This window comes from Xyrauchen texanus, chromosome 5 (genome assembly GCF_025860055.1).
Source record: "Xyrauchen texanus isolate HMW12.3.18 chromosome 5, RBS_HiC_50CHRs, whole genome shotgun sequence".
Lineage (NCBI taxonomy): Eukaryota > Metazoa > Chordata > Actinopteri > Cypriniformes > Catostomidae > Xyrauchen > Xyrauchen texanus.
In genome coordinates, this window is record NC_068280.1 from 27,169,921 (window position 1) to 27,193,680 (window position 23,760).

A 23,760-nucleotide genomic window follows, 5' to 3' on the forward strand; every position below is an offset into this window, starting at 1 on the left:
AAAACCTAGGTAGCACATCTTGTCAGGCAGATAATACCTATCAGGGTGTGCTACCTGCATAACTATCAGATAGTGTGTTATGGTGTGAGGCTGTACTAAGCCCTAACCCTAAAACTGCAAATAGAGCATTGGTAGCACATCCTGATAGGTAGCATATATTTTCAGGACACCTGGCAGGCACTAGGAACCAAGAGCAGCCACACGGCCTCCTTTCACTAGTTCAGATGTCAAACATGCTCCATAAAGATTACAGTACCTCTACACATCTTATCACAGTGTTTTTTGACTTGTTTAAAACAGGATAATTATCTTTTAGTAATCTTATTTAACAGTTCCTAAATACAAATAAACTTTTAGTCATTGAGTAAAACAATACACCTGTTGTATTCTATTCATTAATTCAGTTCACTGACTGAATGTTTTTACTACAAGTGTGATAATGAAGCATCATTATGTGGGCATGAGAGGAATTGCGTTTGACAGCGGACTAGAGTTCCCCACCTGTCGCTCACTTCGACGTTGTGTCGAAGAAGCAACACTAGGGGTCTCTCTTGAGAGCCTTTTCCATGTCTGATCTATGAGAAAAGGCCAATGAGAAATTGGCAGACAGATTTGCATGTCCCGCTCCAGGACATACGGGTATAAAGGGAGGGAAATGCGTCTGTTTCATTCAGATATTTTCTTCGGAGCCGATCGGTTGTGTATGCAGCGAGCTGCGAGTCACAGTCTGTTTCCTCCCATTTCTGAGCGATTGCTGTTGGATCTACGGCGCATATCAGCGGCTTTCTCCTTCTCTGAACAGCAGTGCAGCTTGCCCCTGGGCGCTTCGACAGTGTAGTTCCAGGATGCGGTAGAGTGCTCTCCACTCCCGACGGTCACAGGTGCTGCCTCGTGTGTCTGGGCAGCAATCATACCGAGGCAGCGTTTGTGGATGGTTCATATTCTCACTGCGAGAATCTATGGCAACGTTGCGGTCGCGGTTTTCCTTCCTAAGAAGGATCGCCACTCCAGCCGCCCACCGTGTCGCTCCTTCTTCCCACTGGATTGCGGATGACCTGGCTGGCTATGGAGGCGATTTGGGGATGGCAGCTGACTCTGTTTCACCGGGTACGTCCACGCGAACCACCTGCCCCTCGACACGCTCGTTGACTTCCGTCCGGGCTCGAGGCAACAGCGGCTCACCTCACGGCCAGCCTGCCTATCCTCTTGAGGCCCCCGAGCCAGATGAGCTCGCCGCTGCATCGGAGACTGGTCCGGCGTCTGACGGGGATGACTCGCATGCCCAGTCTGAGGCTGACGCCAAGTGTCCGACATGCTTGCCCGGGCCGCCGCCAGCATGGGGCTGGACTGGAACCCTCCGTCCTCCCCACAGCCTTCATGGCTGGATGATTGGACCCTCGGGTCTGCACGCCGCCCACAACCCCGGTTCCTTTCTTCCCGGAAGTGCATGGTGAGCTGACGAGTTCGTGGAGGACACCTCCACCCATCACCGTGCCTCTCGCTCATCCGCTCTCACTACCCTCGATGGCGGAGCAGGCGATAAGGAATGTCATCTGTGGCTGAACATGGTTGAGATGCGCGAAGTGGACAAAACACGCTTCCTTGATGCACCTGTCTCCCAGTTCACCCATTTCGGCAACACCATCGAGGACTTAGCCCAGCAGTTCTCAGCGGTGAAAAAGCAGACAGAGATGTACCGCTCTGCCTCAACCCGGGCCCTGCTCTCAGCCCCAACGTCGAGCACCCCGCAGGAGGCACATGCCCCCCGTCTCACGGACCCCTTCAAGGACCCGGAAGGCTCCAAAGCGTTCCTGAAACGGTCGACCCAGGGACCAAGATGTTTGCTCCGGAGCTGGTAAGCAGACCACTCCGTCCCCCAGTGGAGGGACAGGAGGAGAATCTGCAGTTAAGTTTATTTATCTTCATCTGTTGGCCTGCAGAAGTGAAGAAAGAAGAATTTCCTTCCCTCTTCACGCAAGTTGACGTCGCTGATTTCTCCGCCACCCTGCAGAGAATCAGCAGCCGTACTGCCCGCCGACAGAGCGAGGAAACGGCCTCCCGTCATCACCCGAGCCACACGCGATCCAAGTAAGAGGTTAACGTCTGGGCAGAGATAGGATGTTTAGGTGTGTTATTCTTGTGGATAAAGTTTATTGTTTGTATAGTTTTACGGACCACCGCATTGTTGCTAATAATACTAAAGGTATTAATGTAACATACTGTTACCACAAATAAGAGTTTGCTGTGTTGTAAGCCAACCATGTTGGACTGTTGTGTATTTACGCCATCGCGGATGAGACTGTGTTTTTCCATTAAAGGAGCAAAGGCCACGGGATGGGTTTTGAGCCATTCACCGTGTCTCTGAGTGAAAAACTAACAGTTGCCTTCTCTCCCACGATCGCGAAACCGGCTTCAGCGCCACCACTTTATTCTCTCTCTCTCTCTCTCTGTCGTACTAACCACACACCCCTCACAAACATTTGGCTAGTAGATAACTTTGTGATAAAGCTCAGCTTTGTCCCCAAGTTATCATGCAAGCGGAGACACTCTGTAAACGGGCAAACGCCATTAACCGGCTTCTCTCCGCCCACATTCGCGGCCATTCTCTCTGGCCGGAAATCTCACGTGCCATACTCTCCACGAGAGTCACGTCCGCCATTTTGTGCACGTCACTCCTCTCACACACACACACACACACACACACACACACACACACACACACACACACACACACACACACACATCCTCTCATGTGTTATAGGCTTATTTTGGTTACCATAGCTAATCACATCACTGTTTAGTTTGTAGTTGTAGTTCGGAAATGTATTGACAGCATTGTATTAATTATTCATTGATTTTACTGCATCAATAATGTCTAGGTTACGTATGTAACCTCCGTTCCCCGATGGAGGGAACGAGACGTTGTGTCAGAGATGCGACACTAGGGGTCTCTCTTGAGCGCCGATATTCACCTCTGGATTATGAAAAAAGGCCAATGAGAGTTGGCAACCAGTATTTGCATGTCCCGCCCCCGGACATACGGGTATTTAAGCGGCGCAAATACAGGAGTTCATTCAGGATATTTCTGAGGAGCCGGAAATGGTCCGGCTACAACAGTGGCTCGGCTCAGCGACGTGGCAGGGGAGACACAACGTCTCGTTCCCTCCATCAGGGAACGGAGGTTACATACGTAACCTAGACGTTCCCCTTCTGTCGCTCTCTCCGCGTTGTGTCAGAGAAGCGACACTAGGGATCCACTTATAAAGTGCCATGCACTGAGCCGTGTACGTGAACTGCTGATGCAGGAGCGAGCAGGTATACCTACGTGCAAAACGACCAACTGCATCAGGCTACACTTACCCTTCCCCAATGCCCCATTTAAGCCATCAGACTCCTTATCGTTACCCTGGAGGGGGGAACAAGGTGATGGCCGCCAACATGGGAATGGGCCAGCCTGGCTGGGCCTCTTTTCTCTCTATGTTTCTCGCATAGAGCAACTACGGCCGGGGCCCTTACACGCATTGAGGGAAGGGGGTCTTAGCCCTCATCAGGGCGGAGAAGACCCTGCGGAGGCCACACCTACCCGGGAGGGGAGGCAAACCTTAGTGGCAAATACATCAGATGGCCTATACTTAGGACCTATGTGGAAAAGTTGGTGCGGTGGTAGATCCAGCCTCATAGGGGGGAAGCATACAGCACGGCGACCGAGGCAGCTGTAACTGCCTAAGGGAGACACGGGAGTCAGCTCGTGAGGGGACAGTACCGTGGTATTACACACAGGGGGAATCCGAAAAGGAGGCCTTACCTGCGGAGCACCTATACCAGTACAGGTTAGCTTGCGGTACCCGCAGTGGTTTGGGTCGCCGAGTTCCTCCGCTGAACTGCGGACCCGCGAGGGCTAGGGAGGTGTCAACCAGGGCCCAAAAATGGGATCTCCTGGGAACAGAGGCGCACTGTTTTCCCTTGGTTAGGGGGAAAGGGCGCTAGGTGCAAGCGGTTCACCCGGTCAGATCGTCAGCGTGCTACCGAGTTCTACGGGCTCGGACCTGAGAAAACACGGGATGATACTGACTCAACTCGGAGATTGGGGTGTTGCCCAGCCCGCTGCTCTACAGATGTCTGCTAAGGCGGTGCCCCTAGCCAGTGCCCATGAGGACGCAACACTCCTGGTGGAGTGAGCTCGGATCCGAAAGGGGGGGCACGGACTGGGTGTGATAAGCCAAGGAAATGGCATTGACAACCCAGTGGGCGAGTCTCTGCTTGGAGACAGCGTTCCCTTTCTGCTGTCCCCCAAAGCAGACGAGAGCTGCTCAGAGCGTCGAGTGGTCCAGATAGATACATAAAGCACGTACTGGCCACCGCAGTGAAAGGGCTGGGTCTGCCTCCTCCCGGGGCAGCACTTGCAGGTTCACTACCTGATCCCTGAAGGGTGTGGTAGGAACCTTGGGCACATAGCCCGGTCGTGGCCTTAAGATCACAGAAGTGACTGCCGGACTGAACTCCAGGCAAGAGTCGCTAACAGAGAACGCTTGCAGGTCTCCGCCCCTGTTGATGGAGGCGAGCGCGATCAGCAGGGCGGTCTTGAGAGAGAGGGCCCTGAGTCCAACTGAGTCTAGCGGCTCGAAGGGGGGGTCTCTGGAGTCCCATGAGGACAACCGAGAGATCCCAGAAGGGGAACAGGTTAGGCCGGGAGGGAGTCAACCTCCGGGCACCTTTTAGGAACCTGACAATTAAGTTGTGCTTACCAAGAGACTTGCCGTCTACTGTGTCGTGGTGGGCCGCGATAGCGGCGACATACACCTTGAGCCTCCTCTCCAGCCTGTCCTGTGGAAACATGAGCACTGACCTAACCGCGCACTTCTGTGGGTCTTCGGCTCGGGAAGAACACCAGTCTGTGAACAGACGCCACTTTAGGGCGTAAAGATGCCTGGTCGAAGGGGCTCTGGCTTGGTTGATAGTGTCTATGACGGCCAGTGGTAGGCCAGCTAGCTCTTCCGCGTCCCGTCCAGGGGCCAGACATGGAGGTGCCAGAGCATCTGTCCCAAGGGGAGCCTCTGTGAGGGCATACCAGAGCGGGCAGTGGGAGGTTTCCTGGGACGCAAACAGGTCTACCTGGGCCTTGCCGAACCTGTCCCAAATCAGCTGAACCGACTGGGGGTGGAGCCTCCACTCTCCGCTGGGCAAGCTTTGTCTTGACAGCGCGTCCGCTATCACATTGAGGTTGCCGGGGATGTGAGTGGCACGCAGCGACTTGAGTCACTGTTGGCTCCAAAGGAGGATATGACGGGTGAGCTGTGACATGTGGAGGGAGCGTACTCCGCCTTGGCGGTTTATGTAGGCCACCACCGTGGTGCTGTCTGTCCTGACTAGGACGTGCAGCCGTGAACTAATGGAAGAAACCTCTTCAGGGCAAGAGAAACAGTCAGCAGCTCTAGGCAGTTGATGTGCCAGTGCAGCGGGCCTCGGTTCCACTGGCCTGCGGCTGTGTGCCCGTTGCACACGGCGCCCCAACCCAGTTTGGAGGCGTCGGTCGTAACCAGAACACGTTGGGACACCTGCTGCAATGGTACTCCTGCCCTTAGAAAGCAGAGGTCTGTCCAGGGTCTGAAGGCTTGGTGGCAGGCAGTGGTAACTTTTACGTTGTGCGTGCCACGGCGCCATTCTTGTCTCGGGACTCGAGTCTGGAGCCAGTGCTGAAGTGGTCTCATATGCATCAACCCCAGCGGCGCAACCACCGCGGAGGATGCCATATGCCCCAGGAGCTGTTGGAAATGTATTAAAGGGACCACGGCACCTGGCTTGAGGGAAGCGAGGCATTTCAGCACTGACTGCGCATGCTCGTTGGAGAGACGTACCTGTCATTGAGACTGAGTCTAACTCCAAACCGAGAAAAGAGATGCTCTGGACCGGGGTGAGCTTGCTCTTTTCCCAGTTGACCTGAAACCCCAAACGGCCGAGGTGTTTGAGCACCTGGTCTCTGTGTGCGCATCGTAATTCCCTCAAGGAGGCCAGAATGAGCCAATCGTCGAGGTAATTGAGTATGCGTATGCCAGCTCCTCGGAGCGGGGCCTTCGTGAAGACATGAGGGGACAGAGACAGGCCGAAGGGGAGGACTTTGTACTGATACGTCTGGCCGTCGAATGAGAATCGAGACGTGGAAGTACGCGTCCTTCAGGTCTATCGCTGCAAACCAATCTAGATGCCGGATACCAGATAGAATTTGTTTCTGGGTGAGCATTTTGAATGGGAGTTTGGACAAGGTCCGATTGAAAACTCACAAGTCCAAGATCGGTCGTAATCCGCCGCCTTTCTTGGGTACAACGAAGTAAGGGCTGTAGAAACCCTTCTTCGTTTCGGTTGGAGGGACAGGCTCTATCGCATCCTTGATTAAAAGGGAGGCGATTTCTTCGCACAGGGACTGAACGTGTCTGTCGTGCACTGCGGAGAAACGAACGCCCACGAAGGGGGGCGGAGACCTGGCAAGCTGAATTGCGTAACCGAGTCGAATGGTCCGGTGCAGCCATCGCTACGTGTTGGGCAGTGAAAGCCACGCCTCTAAGCACCGTGCAAGGGGCACCATGGGGACGGGTTTTTTTGACGTACCCGGCAGGGCTTCGCAGCGGTGCGGAACAGGTAACGTGCCGTCGGGGGGCAACGTGGCACCCCGAGGCTCTGGTGCTGAGAACAAACTCAAAGCGCTTACCTTCCACACACCCGGCAGGGGGCGGGTTCGTGACTGAGGAGGAGATCTAATGCTGGCGTCCTCTGAACTCGTCTGAACCGGCCGGCCGGGGAACAGTCGTGGGGCTGAGGGCGGGGGCACCGCATCCGGGAAGCCGGGACTGTTGAGGCCTGAAAGCAGAGTGCCGTGAGAACGGCATTTGAGGGCCATGCGACCCAGAGACAACAAGAAAATAGCTTTATAATGTGTAAAGAATTTAACAAAAAATTCTCCTTCCGGCCCTCCACCGGAGCTACTGTCTCGGTCTCTGGGTCGGTCATCTCAGGGGCGCCTGGGAGCCTTCTGGGTCCTCAAGGGGGTCCGTGAGACGATGGGCCTCCAACTTCCGTGGGGAGCTCAATGCTGGGGCTGAGAGCTGGGCCCACTCACTTGTTAGTTGAGGCGGAGCACCACTTTCTTTCTTCCTTGAAAGCCCCAGGAGGACGCCCTCGGTGAGCAGACAGGGCATGGCCCCTGGCGGCAGGTTTGCATCAGGGCAAGATGTGTGAAAATAGCCTTTGTCTGTTTCTTCACCACTGAGGACTGCTGGGCGAAGTCGTCAAGTGGCGTCGCCAAATGGACGGAACTGGGACATAGACCATTCATAAAAACGCTGCCTGCGTGTGATCGCAACCCAGGAATGCAAGGCAGTTTTTATGGCCGTCAGAGGTGGGGAGAATCAACGCATCCTTTCTACACCGGGGCAGAAAATCGTCTTTAAAAAGACGCGTCCTGAGGATGATGTTCAACGCCGCTGTGTTTTGCTCTTTTAGAGCGAAAATTACTCTTTTAGAATAACTCTTTCGAGTTGTCTGCGCTGTCGAAGCACCCAGAGGCAAGAATGCACAGCCGTGCACGAATGAGAAAGCCGCTGTTGTGCGCCGTCAAATCCAACAGCATGCAGAGCATCAGAGGATTAAAACAGGAACTTGGTGTGTAACTCGCAGCAGAGTTCATGCACGACCATCGGCTCCGAAGAAATTTTCTGAATGAACTCCTGTATTTGCGCCGCTTAAATATCCGTATGTCCGGGGGCGGGACATGCAAATACTGGTTGCCAACTCTCATTGGCCTTTTTTCATAGTCCAGAGGTGAATATCGGCGCTCAAGAGAGACCCGTAGTGTCACTACTCTGACACAACGTGGAGAGAGCGACAGAAGGGGAAACTTTGTTATATTTCAAAGAGAAGTGTTTTGGTTTGTTTTGCATAGACATGTGTCAAAGGCTGGCAGGGGATGCCAGTGCTCAAATTCAAACCTTCGTTGTTTCCTTTTGAATCTTGATTATCTACGGACATCAATTTTCCTAAGAGAACAATCTAATATTGAGACTGTTAACTGTCTGGTTATTAGTCCCTGATTCCAGGGTGGTGCCCCGTCGACATTAATCCTAATAAATTTTCTATTGATATTGATAATTGTCAATTATCTTTGATGATTGTTCAATTTGAAGGATAAATAAACTAGTGTTAAGTCGAATCAATGTTTAATTAATTTTAATAATTCATTATTATCTTGGATAATAATTACTATTCTATTAAATTTGATGATAGTTGATTTAAAGGATTAAAAAGCTAACATTGATTGTAACCAATGTTCTTTTGATTTTAATAATTGATAGTTATCTATGATAATTATTAATTACTGAAACACTGCTTGCTTCAACTGCAAACACACACCCTTAATCTCTGTGGTTTATAAAAGCTTTTCATTATTATAATGAACTTTTTAAAAATATTTTAAACTCTCTGTTTTTAAACTGGTTATCACCTGTATTATTTTTACTGTGAATTTGCATGATCTACAAAGGAGATGAAATAAAATAGGTAATGTATAGTGGCATTTTATTTATTTGATAACTGAACATATCCTGTTTACTGGTTCTTTTTTATATAAATAATAATTTTAAAAAATATATAAAAAATAAATAAATATATATATATAAAAAAGCTTGCGTTTTTTCATAAAGTTTTATTTGAATTTAAGTTGTTTTGCACCACTTTTATATACGGTTTAACAAATCAGAGTTTGTTTAACTGTAGGTCTGTCTTTTATTTAAATCACCTCAGCTGCATGTTTAAAGCTAATCCCTAATTGAGATTTAAATCAGAGTTTAAAGTAATGGAGCAACAGGATTATAGTTAATCTACATTTACTGTGAAAAACTAAAATCAGGGTCAAAGCGATGGTTTAAATGTAAGCCTGATTATTCTTAAACAAATTTAAACTTTAAACAAGTTTAGCGCAACAGAATTATCAGATAAACCTTGATTTACTGTAACTCAAGTTTAAGATTAGTCCTTGTTGGTGAAACCCACCCTAAAAGATTTAAATAATTTATTTTTGGTATTCATTTAAAAGGTCATTAATTGTAATTGCAATTCCTGGAATTGGATGATGACATTGGCGCTGCATCGGAGAGCGTCAAGGCGTCTGACACGGAGGACTCGACTGGGCTGCCGCCTTTGGGCCAGCCCGCCCAGTCTGAGGCTGAAACGCAGATGGCCGACACACTTGCCTGGGCTGCCGTGAGCGTGGGCTTGGACTGGAACCCTCCGTCCTCCCCACAGCCTTCGCGGCTTGACGACTGGTACCTCGGCTCCGGGCGCTACTCACAGCCATGCCCCCCCAGTACCGTTCTTCCCGGAAGTGCATGACAAGCTGATGCGATCGAGGACGGGACCACAACCGACCCCTCCGCTCTCACTACCCTGGATGGCCGCCTCCTGGTGGGACCACCCGGTACACCCCTCCAGAGCCTGTAGGATGACATCATCATTGACCTCCAAAGCCTACAGCACCACCGGACAGTCCGCCTCTGCCCTGCATGCCATGGCTCTCCTGCAGGTCCATTAAGCCAAGGCACATAAAGATCTGCACCTGGGTAGTCTCCTGGGTAGTAGGAATGGAGGCTACAACAGTAACCATGACGTTCCCATTCTGTAACTCACTCGACGTTGTGTCGATTGCAGTGACACAAGGAGTCCCACTTAAAAAATGCCATGCATTATCCCTTTTACGTGGCTGCCGAGTCAGGTGCAAGCAGGCTGTTTCGTGCTAGAAGCAACAGGATCGGCTGCACGTAACCATCCCCCAACGCCCCCAAAAAGGGGTCATATACCACTCTTAGGTTCCCCGTACACATACGGAAAAAGGCGACATGACCGGCATGGCACGCGTGCCTTTTCTCGCTCTATGTTTGTCATCATAGAGTTAAAAAGTGGCTGGGGCTATCTTAATGCTATCCTTTACAATGCTTACGCCGTCCTTTCCCATTCCTATTCTTTCAGGGGGAAAAGGCCCTGCGGAGACCATGACCTGCCCAGACTGGGGGGCCACCCGTGGACATGGTGCTGTGGTAGAACCTGCCTGACAAGGGAGGAGTTGCCTCAGACACGGCGACTGGGGGACAGCGAGAACTGCCCAAGGGAGAAGCGGGTCTTGCCAGCAGGGAACCATACTGCAGAAAATACGTTACAGGGAGTTGCCTAGAGTGGGAACTATGCCTGTGGAGCCCAAGCCCATCACAGAGCACTCGACTCATGGTGGGTCTGGTGGCGGATTCCTCCACTGAATCTGCGGCCAGAGGGCTAGGGAAGAAGAGCATCCAGGAAGCGAGAGCTTACTGGCTAACCTGGGAGAGAAGGCACACTGGATCAGCTTGGTGAAGGGCACAAGGTGCAAGTGGAACACCTGGTCGGCTGTTCCATATTACCGAGTTCTACCGGCTCGGACCTAGCAAAACACGGGACGAGACCAACTCAACCCTGAGGTTGTAAAACCTAGCAAAGGAGTTGGATGTTTCCCAGCCCGTCGCTCTGCAGATGTCTGCTAAGGACCCTAGCCCTAACCCTAAGGTAGAGTGTGCTCGAACCCGCAAGGGGGGGGCACGGCCTGGGTGTGATAGGCTAGGGAAATAGCTTCAACAACCTAATGAGCTAACCTCTGTTTGGAGACGGCGTTCCCTTTCCACCATCCACCAAAGCAGACAAAGAGCTGCTCAGAGCATCTAAAGCCCTGCGTGTGGTAGAAACGCAAAGCATGTACCGAACACAGCAATGAAGAGGCTGGGTCTGTCTCCTCCTGGGGCAGCGCTTGCAGGTTCACCACCTGGTCCCTGAAGGGGGTCATAGGAACCTTGGGCACGTAGCCTGGTTGTGGTTTTAGGATCACATGTGTGTCTGCCGGACCGAACTCCATGCCAGTGTCGCTGACAGAGAACGCTTGCAGGTCCCCGACCCTCTTGATGAAGGCGAGCGTGATCAGCAGGGCCGTTTTTAAGGAGAGGGCCCTGAGTCCAACTGATCCTAGCGGCTCGAAGGGAGGTCTCTGAAGGCCCAAGAGGACTACTGAGAGATCACAGGAGGGGAACATAAAACCGCGGTGCTGCTCACGCCAAAGAATTTCAGTGTGTGTGAGAGACAGCAAACAAACAGGGGTGCATGCAATTTAACGGAGGATACACGCTGGTAATAGCGCGATTGAATCGTTAGTTCAGATCACTCAATAAAATAACATTTCACCCAAAAATGACGATCTCACAAATCAAAACAGCAATCAGCGATCATAGTTAAACATCCAATTGTAATCAAAACATCAAACATTCAGCATCAAATATACGATTTAGTTACAAGAAAAGTCACAGTTTCTAAACTAAATCTGCCCAGATATCAAGCCTTACTAGGGAAATCCTGTGTGATTTCAGCAGGGTTGTCCGTTTGAAATTCCTGTTGCGTTGAGCAGTCAGGAGAAAACTATCTGGATTGGGTTCTTTGTCTTACGCTCGTCAGCGAAAAGACATGTCTCTGCGATATTTCTCGGGTACGGTGATGGAGAAAAATGCAGCAGGTAGTCAACGTTGATAGAAAACGATTGAGAAGGGAAGCTACTCACCTTTTCCGTTTTCTAAATAAATTCACTGTTGATACGCACTATTGTGTAGATACGCATCTCTTTAAACTGCAGGCTTGCGCAGCTTTATAGAGACCGAAATCAAATCTGTACGCTAGTTTTGTGAAGATGATGTCATCGGTCATAGGCCGCTTTTGACCAATGACATTTGAGATTGGGTCCATGGGCGGGATTTCCCATCCGACTGTGAAGCATTCTGGGAAACCGAGTTCAATGTCTCACCTTTGATCATAGAAAAAAGGGCCAACCCGGTCTCTGCTGCCATTTATATTGGGCAAGGCCCTACATCCTCCTCTTTTGGTCTTAAGGAGACCCAACAGTTGAACAGTTCCCAGGTCCCTGGAAAAAACTTGAAGGTTGAATAGTTCAGTCACTGAGAACATCTCGAAAGTTGTTCAGTCCATGTGTCCTGAGTTTGCAAGAGCTTAGTTCCTGGAAGTATTAACAGTTCATAACGATTTTTGACCTCTGGGCAGTCATTGTAGAAAACATCGGGGCAGATGAATTCTAACTAGGCTAATGAACATAACTTTATCACAACATAGCATTTTGCATTGGTAACACATCAAACATTGCAACAACCCCTTGTTATCCCTGAGTTTTCAATGATTATGAAAAGGAAATTGGAAGAGATTGTTACTGTTAGTAAGGTTGTCCTTGGGACGAGTTAGGAACAGTTAGTGGTAGAGGGGTAGACAGGTGTTCGAAACGCTGTGGAATGGGTGTCATTTCATCCAGTCTAATGTGTAGTGTTTGGATATAAACACTACCTGCCATGATGTTTCAACCACTAAAGGAGGAGCCCGAAGGCAACTAAACTGATATGGTGTTCTTGGTTCGATGACGATCTGCTTATGACTATGAAATATAGTGGTCAAGCCAGTCTGTTTTGAGACTGCACTTTACTAATTTGTCCCTTGAGCCTGAAGCTGCTGTTGAAGGGTGTCATCAATGGTGAGGTTGTGACCTCTAAATGCATCCATAATCTCAATTTCTGCATCAGGTTTGTTGACGTTGAGATGATGGACGACAATATCGTCATTGTGCATGGTGGCTCCTTGGAGAACCTTAGTTTAGTAGCCTTAGTTTAGTGGCTGTATTATGGTGGTCATATGACAGTAGGACCTCAGTGGCTGGTGTGTTGACAAGCCATCGACTACCAGCTCCTTCTACCCTAATTTCTGTTCCTTTGTAATGGGTAAGTTAAAGATAAATCCAATTTTTTTGTCACTAAAAAGACTGTATGCCAGATATATCTGAGAAGATTGCACAAACTGTGGTAATGGCAGATCTAAGGATTTGTTCAGCCATGTTTAGTTAACTGAAGTGATCCTACCGTATTAGGCTAATTAAGCCTCCGAGAGGGATAAAGGTCGATTGCAGAGGATCGTGCGGGAGAGAGAGATCGTTAACGGACATGTCCGTCGTGTGTGTGTTTGTCTTTTAAGTTTAACATTAAAACTATTATTTATATTATCAAGCCGGTTCTCACCTCCTCCTTTCCATTGATCACTTTACAGTAACTACAAGAGACAAGAACTCAGTTGACCAATATATAAAACCACCAATCACAGCTTGCTTTTCACATGACATAAATACATTTCAAATCAATATAATACAATTATTATTGAATTACTTATTTTTAAACAAAATTAATAGTATTTTATCAAACTACACAATAATGACTCTTAGAGATAATAGATATTACAGTTTAATCTTCTGTTAATGCATAATCTTCTGTAAAAGTGTTTTGAAACTATATGTGTGGTGAAAGGTACTATACAAATAAAAATGACTTGACAAAGCAGCAAATGGTTGTTGAAAACAATTGCTGCAAAATGTATTTAAAAATGTTTACTCGCTGCTACTATACATGAAAAACAAACAAGAGAACAGCTCAATGGAACTCTGCTCTCTTCATCCACAACCATTACAAAACAGTAGGTTATTACTTGTGTTTTTATAAGTTCACTCATATAGCTTTCATATCTTTTCCTACTCATTTACACACACTAGAATTTTTGATATAAGATGAAAGAATTTCTATTATCATTGGGCCATATGTCATTTCTTAATGATCAACATTCATATTTTACATTGCAACATAAAATAAGCAGTTTCATATGAGTTATATCAATGTACAAATACACATAACCTATGTACACACGTAAGTTAATAATTATAATTTTTTTTGCATTAATTTGGTTTTAGTTTCATTGCCATAGACATGTTGCACATTAGACTTTCAACACAACAATTCACAAAATTACATAGTTTTATAAGTTAGAGGGCCACATATGTTTATTATAGAAATACATATTTGTCTAAAATTAAGTACTTCATATAAATATTTGTCCACTTACAAAGTTTTGAACTGCAACTTCTGTCTACACATTGCTTACTGAAGGCTTATATGCAGTCTATAAACACCATGCACAATATCTATTCTTTCAAATTAGTCTGTTGGATCCCAAACCTGCTTGGACCCCGATGGTTGCCGCTTGTGGCTATATTTATTATTAATTTTATTACTCTGCCCTAAAACTAATCATGCTGACCAAACCTTAAGTCGTAGAGAGCTGAAACTTTGAGGGATGGTAGTCCCCTAGAGTACTACAGAAAAATCGGAGTTTCGGCCCGATCGACCTCAAGGTGGCACTTTAGTGATCATGTTTACGTTTTGGCCCAGAACTCCTAAACCGTTTGTCGCACACTCAAGTGTTTTATATCGTTGGATTAATTGGCTCAACAGGAACAAAATTTATATCGAATTTCATTTCTGTCATGAACTACTTTTTAGAACTCCTATACCGTATTTGCGATTTGCACGAAAACTGGGGTGTGTCTACTAGGAACCGTCCTGACAAAAATGTATCAAAGGAATTTTGATTCGTCGAAGTGTTGCGAAGATGTTGCGAAGATACGGCATTGTCCATTTTGTGTAACGAATGTAAGGCAACGAAGGCAGACGAAGGTTTAGGATCCAAATGCAGTTATCTTTATTAGTAAACAAACACAAAGGAACACCCTCAATGGGGAAATAAACAGAAAACTAGAAAACACGGGCAGGGGAAACATTCCAGGCTAACAACATACATAAACATTCAACGATCGACAAGGACAGAACCAAAACCCAAGGTATAAATACATGAACATAGGACAAAAGGGGCCAATGAACAAACAGAACTCCAACAAGATAACGAGGGAATAAACAGAAACCAATGGTAAACTAATGAGGACAGGTGAAAACAATGACAGAGAACACGAACGCTAACAGGGAGACTGTGGAGCTAAACAAGGGACAAAAGTGAAAACTACGGAATACAAAAGGGACAAAAATTGTAAACAAAGGGGCAACGGTAAAACAAGACAAGGTATATGTAACATTTTGTATGTATTGACCAATATCTACCAAACAAAAAGGCCAAATGTTACAAAACTTGTTAAACTTAGACAAAAGGACATTATGAGGATGCACACAAAGTCGTGAAAGATTTTGACAAAAAAACACTTATAACTCCGCAACCATATGATGAAAATTTGTTTGCATCTTGTAGGGGCCAAAAGGCTAACATATCATACAATATCAGTTGGACAAATAAAAAAACATTGCCGCCAACAGCCAATCAAATTTCAGCAGCTAATAATATCAAATCTGAATGGCTGACCATTACGAAACTTGAGATATTTGTAGACAGTGATAGAATGAGGCTGTCATTCTGATTAACAATCAGTGATTAACAAATCTAAGGCCGTATAACCCATTCTCACAAAAATTGGTGTGTGTATACTAAGAACCTTCCTGACAAAAAGTTATCAAAGGAATTTTGATTTGCCGAAGCGTTGCGAAAATATATGCCAACGAATTGGTCAGGCATCATCCATTTTGTGTGTATTGACCAATATCTACCAAAAAAGGCTAAATGTTATGAAACTTGATACACATGTACAACAGCACATTTTGAGTCTGCATACAAAATCGTGAAAAAATTCGCCAGTAGGGACCCTACAACTGAAAAATGCTCACTTCGCAACTGTATTATCAATGAAATTGAAATTTTGTATGCTTCTTGAAGGGGCCAAATGATTACATAGTCTTCAATATGACTCAGGCAAATAAAAAAACATGGCCACCAGCAGCCAATGATATTTCAGCAAAAATATAAATGGTGTGTAAATTATTGTATATTATCCAATGTTATCTGGTATTGTGAATTACATCTAGGACTCCCTAGGTCAATAATTTTCATAGAAAAGTTGAACTTTAGTTATTAATTTAGTTATTTAGGGGTTGCATTTATCATGTAAGTTTGACCAATTGTATCCAAAAGCCTATAAATATTCAAACTTTTAAAACCTTTTTGGAGATTAGGTGCTTTGTGGCTTTATAACAGTTAAAAAGTAAAATATATTTAACACCAGTTTGCAAATTCAGCAACTGACAAAGTACATATACATATACAAATGCTTTCCTTTTTTGCATACTTTAAAAGTTCTTAAAAGGCTTCAACCCGATTAATTGCTGCTAGAAACTATATTTGTAGTTGATTTTGCAATGAAAATCTTTAGAAGTGGGATAGAAACAAATTAATTATATATAAATGTAATCCTATGTATAATGGTGTAATTCTGTTGTACATTTACATTTACATTTATGCATTTGGCAGATGCTTTTATCCAAAGCGACTTACAGTGCACTTATTACAGGGACAATCCCCCCGGAGCAACCTGGAGTTAAGTGCCTTGCTCAAGGACACAATGGTCAGTGTAGTGGTCTAATGCACATAACTGGTAAACTGATAATCAGAAGGTTGGCCTCAAACGTCATTGGTAAAACGCGGCCTATGACCGATTACGTCATTTCGTCAACAAAACCAGCAAACAGCGGTGAGTTCACTCTCTCTGCATACAGCTGTGCAAGCCTGCGGTTTAAAGAGACGCGTATCTACACATACAAAGGAGTTTCCCTCCTTCTGGACAAAGAGACCTCACCATTTGGCCACGGTAGAGTAAGATTAACTTAGCTTTGTTCCAGTCGTGTAGTATACTTATTACAACTGGTTCATTTCATTTTCACCGTGAGACAACAGTGAATTTATTTAGAAAACGGAAAAGGCGACCAGCTTCCCTTCTCAATCATTTTCTATCAATGTTGACTATCTCCTGCATTTCTCTCCATGACCGGACACAAGAAATAATGCAGAAACATGTCTTTCCGCTGACGAGCATAAGACAGAGGACCCAATCCATATCGTTTTCTCCTGACTGCTCAACGCAACAGGAATTCAAACGGACAACCCTGCTGAAATCACAAAGGATTTCCCAAGTAAGGCTTGATATCTGGGCAGATTTAGGTTAGAAACTGTGACATTTCTTACAAAACTAAATCATATATTTGATGCTGAATGTTTGATGTTTTGATTACAATTGTATGGTTAACTACGATCGCTGATTGCTGTTTTGATTTGTGAGATCATCATTTTAGGGTGAAATGTTATTTTATTGAGTGATCTGAACTAATGATTCAATCTCGCTGTTACCAGCGTGTGTCCTCCGTTAAATTGCATGCACCCCTGTTTGTTCGCTCTCTCTCACACACCTTGAAATTCACGGAGCGAGCAGCAGTTTATGTCTAACTCAGGCTGGTGTTTTCAAATTCTCCTGCCTTTTTCCTTCAGTTCCTTTGTGTGTCTGCTCATTACCACTTGCACGTGGTATTAGCTCCGTTGCTCTGGATCTGATCCAGCAATCTTTCTTTCCCTCCACATTCAAATAATGGTTGGCTCCAGCCTTTATGATCTAATCCTCCATTTTGAAACTAGTTTCCATTTTGAATTCAGTTTGCCATTTTGAACCTCGTTCTCCATGTTGAAACCGATCCTCCATTTTGAAACTAGTTAAACCCACGTGGAGTCTAATCTGCCATTTTGTGTCTTTTGTTACTGAATCTAGACACACACCCACACACATTCATACACTAGCCTATAGCTCCACAATTTAGTTAAGATTTCCATTTTATGTTTTTGTGTTATATTCATATAGTATTGGTGGTGTTCATTGCTGTTTGATTATAATAAATCTTGTTGTATTATAATAGGTACTCCTAGTTGTTTGTTTGAATATTTGTGTTGAAGCCAGCCTCTGCCATGTCAAGAACTCCCGTATTACTTCAGTATTGTTAAATTGTTGTTGTTAGAAGCCAACGGTAACCAGATTACTGTTGGATTCGTACGGCAATAATTTTAATAGCTTCTTCCCTTTTTGAGTATTTTGATTATTAATCAGGATACTCAACCTTCATGGTAATTTTATGAGACTTGATCAGTCACTTACTATAATTTTCCTCTTGTCAAAGAGTGGTGTCCCGAGGATAGAATTTAATGAGTTAATAAACATTAATTATTCGATATATCTAATAGTAAAACTGATCTAATCAACCAGTGCAGCTTACACTGTTTTTTGGTAGTGACACATTTTAGAAGAGGACCCCCCCTCCCCCCTCAAAATAAATAAATAAATATGAAAACTGACTGAACTTTTACTAGTTATGTGTACCTACTGTAAGATATGGTACAATATCTATATGATCAAAGTTTAATTTTTTTTTTTAACTTTTAAAACTTTAAAGACATCTTCAACACTGAGTTAGAACCAATTTCGTAGAATGGTCCATACAATCTAAAAACAACAACAACAACAACAACATATATTTGAAAAGGCAAGTCCTCTGCAGGTTTATGAAAAACATTTGGAAACTGCAGTGTAACGTGTCACACACTATAAGAATATAGAGAGCTTACTGTGTTCAAGAGTACACAGAGCAAAGCAGGAAATCTCAAACTTTCCATTGTATTAGTTGGAGAATGAGCAGAAGTCTGGGCAAACACAATGCAGGGACAAAAGTTAAAAATAAGGTTGGTAAATGCATGCTTGTCAAATAATTAAAATCCTTCTTTTGTTAAACATTTTAACAGACAAAACAAATGCACAAATAGACAAAAATAGCTTTCTACAAAATTAACATATTATACATATATCATCCCAAATACAGCTGTTGAGCATGATATATTTCATTTTGTCAAAGACACCTGACTAAAACAAGTGGCCTATAAGAGAAAAGATGAGGAGCAACTGAAAAAGGCAGCACTCACCGTTTTAAGATGCCTTTTACAATGTATTCTAAACAGTTGAACATGGAGAGAGCATATGAGCAGAGAGCACAGAACTCCAGGGTGTTCACTGACTGACAAAGAAAATTACAGGAAAGCTTATCAGGGACAGTCCCTTTCCTTCCTGTGATTTCAATCGCTATGAGTCAGTAAGTAAAAATAATAACATTGTAGTCAACGAAAATAAAAATAAAACATCCGTAACCTCCATTCCCTAATGGAGGGAACTAGACGTTGTGTCGATGTGAGTCTGGAGCCAGTGCTGAAGCGGCCTAATATGCATCAACCCGAGCAGTGTGGCCACCGCCAAGGATACAGTATAACCGAGGAGCCTCTGAAATAGTTTCAGTGGAACCGCGGTCTTCTGTCTGAATGCCTTCAGACAGGCCAGCACCGACTGAGCGCGCTGGTTCATGAGGCGTGCCATCATTGAGACTGAGTCCAACTCCAAACCGAGAAAAGAGATGCTCTGAATCAGGAGGAGCTTGCTCATTTCACAGTTGACCCGAAGCCCTAGCCGGCTGAGGTGCATGAGCACCAGGTCCCTGTGTGCACACAACACATCCCTTAACGGGGCAAGGGCAGCCTCTGCGACTTTCGTGAAGACACGAGAGGACAAGGACAGGACGAAAGGGAGAACTTTGTACTGGTACGCCTGACCCTCGAATGCAAATGCAGGAAGGGTCTGTGTCGTGGTAGAATCGAGACGTGGATGTACACGCGTCTCTCCATGAACCAATCTTGATGCCGGTCGCTCGTTAGAATGCGTCTTAATGTGACTCTTGATACTCACCGGCGGAACGGACGAGGGGGGGGGGTGTTTTGTCCCCACAGTCTATCGAAACCATCCGTGTTAGAGTATGTTTTTGCCACAGCTTGGTGCGCAGGGGCGGGGTGCTGGACCTGCCAAAGAGAGTCAGGGTGATGGCCGTACACACCATTATGTGACCCAGGGACTGAGGAAACTGTTCCTTAGTTACCACAGCTACTTGAGCATGCGGCGAAATTAAATGAGAAAGGAACAAAAGATTCTCCTACCGGCCCTCCACCAGGGGAAGGAGTGGTCTGTTCACCAGCTCCGGAATAGCGGGTCTCCTGGTCCCTGGGTCGCCCTTCTCCGGGGCACTTCGAAGCCTTCTTCTTGGCGGCCGAACGTGAGATGGGTGGCATCTGCTTCCTGCAGGGGGCTCGACGTCAGGGCCGTGGGGGCGGACCGAGGTGGAGCCGGTGACGAGCAGATGGAGTGCGGGTTCTTGAACCACGGCGCTATCTGTCTGCTGCTTCACTGTCAAGTAATGCTGGGCAAAGTCCTTGACAGTGTCGCCAAATAGGCCAGCCTGGGAGACGGGGGCGTTCAAGAGGCGTGTTTGTCGGCCTCGTGCATCTCGACCAGGTTAAGTCATAGGTGGCGCTTTTGGGCCAACAGTGTGGACATCGTCTGCCCGAGAGACCGCGAGATCGTGAGACCATGACCTTCATTGCCCGGAGGGCAAGGTTGGTCACCGAGCGCAGCTCCTGCATCAATCCCATAGCGGAACTACCCTTGTGCAGTTATTAACACTTGCAGAACTATTCCGTCCGTTATTTGGTTGATGACGACAAACAATCTTTGAGGCAAGTAACGTTAACTCAGCCCTCTACATAAATAAAGATAAAAATAAATCACCAAAAAACATCTGTTCCCCTTCTGTCGCTCTCTCCACGTTGTGTCAGAGAAGCGACACTAGGGGTCTCTCTTGAGCGCCGATATCCACCTCTGATCTATGAAAAAAGGCCAATGAGAAGTTGGCAGCCGGTATTTGCATGTCCTGCCCCCGGACATATGGGTATTTAAGCAGCGCAAATACGGGAGTTAATTCAGAAAATTTCTTTGGAGCCGATGGTCGTGTCTGCAGTTGCTGCGTGTTACACACCGAGTTCATGACAATCCTCTGCTGCATGCTGTTGGATTGCATGCTGCATTCCTGCCCCTGTGCACTTCGACAGTCCAGATTAAAAAACTCTCATGAGTTTTTTTCATAAAAGAGTGATTTTATTTAAAAGAGTAATTTCCTCTAAAAGAGCAAAACACAGCAGCGTTGAACGTCCTTTTAAGGACGAGTCTTTATAAAGATGCCTTTCCGCCCCTGTGTTGTTCCTGGATGCGGTAGAGTGCTCTCCGCTTCAGACGGCCACAGGCGTTGTCTCGTGTGTCTGGGTAGCGATCACACCGAGGCTGCGTTTGTGGATGGTTCATGTTCTCACTGCGAGAACATGACCATGACAACGTTGCAGTCGTGGCTCGCTTACAACTGTAAGCAAGCCACTCCAGCCGCCCCCCGCGTCGCTCCTTCTTCCCACGGGATTGAGGATGATGCGGTTGGCGATGGAGGCGATTTGGGGATGGCAGCGGGTGTTTGGGAATGGCAGCGCTCGTTGACTCCCGTCCGTGCTCAAGGCAACGGCGACTCGCCTGACATCGAAGCCGATGAGCTCGCCGCGGCATCGGAGGGCGTGGTATCTGACGCTGAGGACTCCCCTGGGCTGCCGCTTTCCAGCCTGCACGCCCAGGCTGAGGCCGACGCACAGATGACCGACATGCTTTCCCGGGCAGCCACTAGCGTGGGCTTGGATTGGAAACCTCCATCCTCCCCACAGCCATCACGGCTGGACGACTGGTTCCTGGGGTCTGGACGCCGCTCACAGCCTCATCCCACCCCAGTCCCACCCCAGTCCCGTTCTTCCCGGAAGTGCATGATGAGCTGACGTCTTCGTGGAGAGCACCCTTCTCCACTCGTCACACCGCCACTTGCTCATCCGCCCTCGCCACCCTCGACAGCGGAGCGCGCCACGAGTACACGGCGATTCCCCAGGTGAATAGGGCAGTTGCGCTACACTTATGCCCCTGAAGCCCTACCACCTGGCTGGGCCGCCCTGTACTCCCTTCCCGGACCTGTAGAGCAACATCCTTGCTGACCGCAAAGGCCTACAGTGCCACCGGACGCGCCGCTTCCGCCCTGCATGCCATGGCTCTCCTGCTGGTCCTTATCTCGACACGCTGCAGGAACTCGGGCAGGCGATGGCCACTCTCGTGGTCCAGGAGCGTCAACAAAGGCTGAACATGGTCGAGATGTGTGAAGCAGACAAGACTCGCTTCCTCAACGCTCCTGTCTCCCAGTTTGGCCTCTTCGGCGACACCGTCGAGGACTTTGCCCAGCAGTTCTCCATGGTGAAGAAACAGACGGAGGCCATCTTTCACATCATGCCTCGCCGCAAACCTGCCGCTACGGCTCATGCCCCTTCTGCTCGCCGAGGGCATCCTCCTGCGGCCAGGAAACCTTCAGCTCCACCTCAACCCGGGCCCAGCTCTCAGCCCCAGCATCGAGCCAACAGCGGGAAGCGCGCGCCCCCTGTCTCGCGGACCCCCTCGAGGACCCGGAAGGCTCCCAGGCGCTCCTGAGACAGCCCACCCAGAGTCCAAGACGTTAGCTCCAGAGGTGGTAAGACCGCTCCATCCCCCGGTGGAGGGCCGGGAGGAGAATTTTGTGTTTTTTTCATTTGCCAAATTCTCAATAAAAGAGCTATTTCCTTTGTCTCTGGGTCACATGGCCCGCAAATGCCGTTCTCACGGCACTCTGCTTTCAGGCCTCAACAGTCCCGGCTTCCTGGACGCGGCGTCCCCGCCTCCAGCCCCATGACTGTTCCCCGGCCGGCTGGTTCAGACGAGTCCAGAGGACGCCAACATCAGACCTCCTCCTCAGTCACGAACCCGCCCCCTGCCGGGTGCGCAGAGTAAGGTAAGTGCTTTGAGTCTATTCTCAGCACCGGATTACGCAATTCAGTTTGCCAGGCCTCCGCCCCCCTTCGTGGGCGTTCATTTTTCCGCAGTACACGGCGAACATGCCCAGTCCCTGCGCGAAATCGCCTCCCTTCTAATCAAGGACGCGATAGAGCCTGTCCCTCCAACCGAAACAAAGAAGGGTTTCTACAGCCCTTACTTCGTTGTACCCAAGAAAGGTGGCGGCTTATGACCGATCTTGGACCTGCGAGTTTTCAATCGGACCCTGTCCAAAGTCCCATTCAAAATGCTCACCCAGAAACAAATTCTAGATGGCGTTCGGCATCTAGATTGGTTCGCAGCGGTAGACCTGAAGGACGCGTACTTCCATGTCTCGATTCGCCCTCGACATCGACTCTTTCTACTTTTCGCGTTCGACGGCCAGGCGTATCAGTACATAGTCCTGCCCTTCGGCCTGTCTCTGTCCCCTCGTGTCTTCACGAAAGTTGCAGAGGCAGCTCTTGCCCCATCCGAGAAGCCGGCATATGGATACTCAATTACCTCGATGACTGGCTCATCCTGGCCCCCTCGTGAGAGTTACTATGTGCGCACAGAGACCAGGTGCTCTGGCACCTCAGCCGTTTGAGGCTTCAGGTCAACTGGGAAAAGAGCAAGCTCACCCCAGTCCAGAGCATCTCTTTTCTTGGTTTGGAGTTAGACTGAGTCTCAATGACAGCACGTCTCTCCAACGAGCGTGCTCAGTCGGTGCTGAAATGCCTCGCTTCCCTCAAGCCAGGTACCGTGGTCCCTCTAAAACGATTCCAACAGCTCCTGGGGCATATGGCATCCTCCGTGGCGGCCGCGCCGCTGGGGTTTATGCATATGAGACCACTTCAGCACTGGCTCCAGACTCGAGTCCCGAGACGAGCATGGCGCCGCAGCACGCACAATGTGAAAGTTACCACCGCCTGCTGCCAAACCCTCAAACCCTGGACAGACTTTCTACGGACATGGGTACCCTTGCAGCAGGTGTCCCGATGCGTTCTGGTCACAACCGACGCCTCCAAATTGGGTTGGAACGCCGTGTGCAATGGGCACGCAGCCGCAGGCCGTTGGAACCGGGCCCCGCTGCGTTGGCACATCAACTGCCTAGAGCTGCTGGCTGTTTTCTTTGCCCTGAGGAAGTTTCTCCTGTTAATTCG

At 47.7% G+C, this 23,760-nt stretch overlaps 1 protein-coding gene across 1 annotated transcript in view; it reads right to left on the reverse strand.

The window, feature by feature from the left end:
* Positions 1 to 18,924, reverse strand: part of si:ch211-145b13.6 (uncharacterized) — a 32,271-nt gene extending 13,347 nt beyond the window's left edge. The window contains exons 1-2 of the mRNA XM_052127415.1: positions 18,784 to 18,924; positions 18,433 to 18,507 (exon numbers count right to left, since the gene is read on the reverse strand). Coding sequence (XP_051983375.1) covers positions 18,433 to 18,480 — 48 coding nt within the window. The 5' untranslated portion in view covers positions 18,481 to 18,507; positions 18,784 to 18,924. The remainder of the gene's footprint in view (positions 1 to 18,432; positions 18,508 to 18,783) is intronic.
* Between the last annotated feature and the right edge of the window lie 4,836 nt (positions 18,925 to 23,760).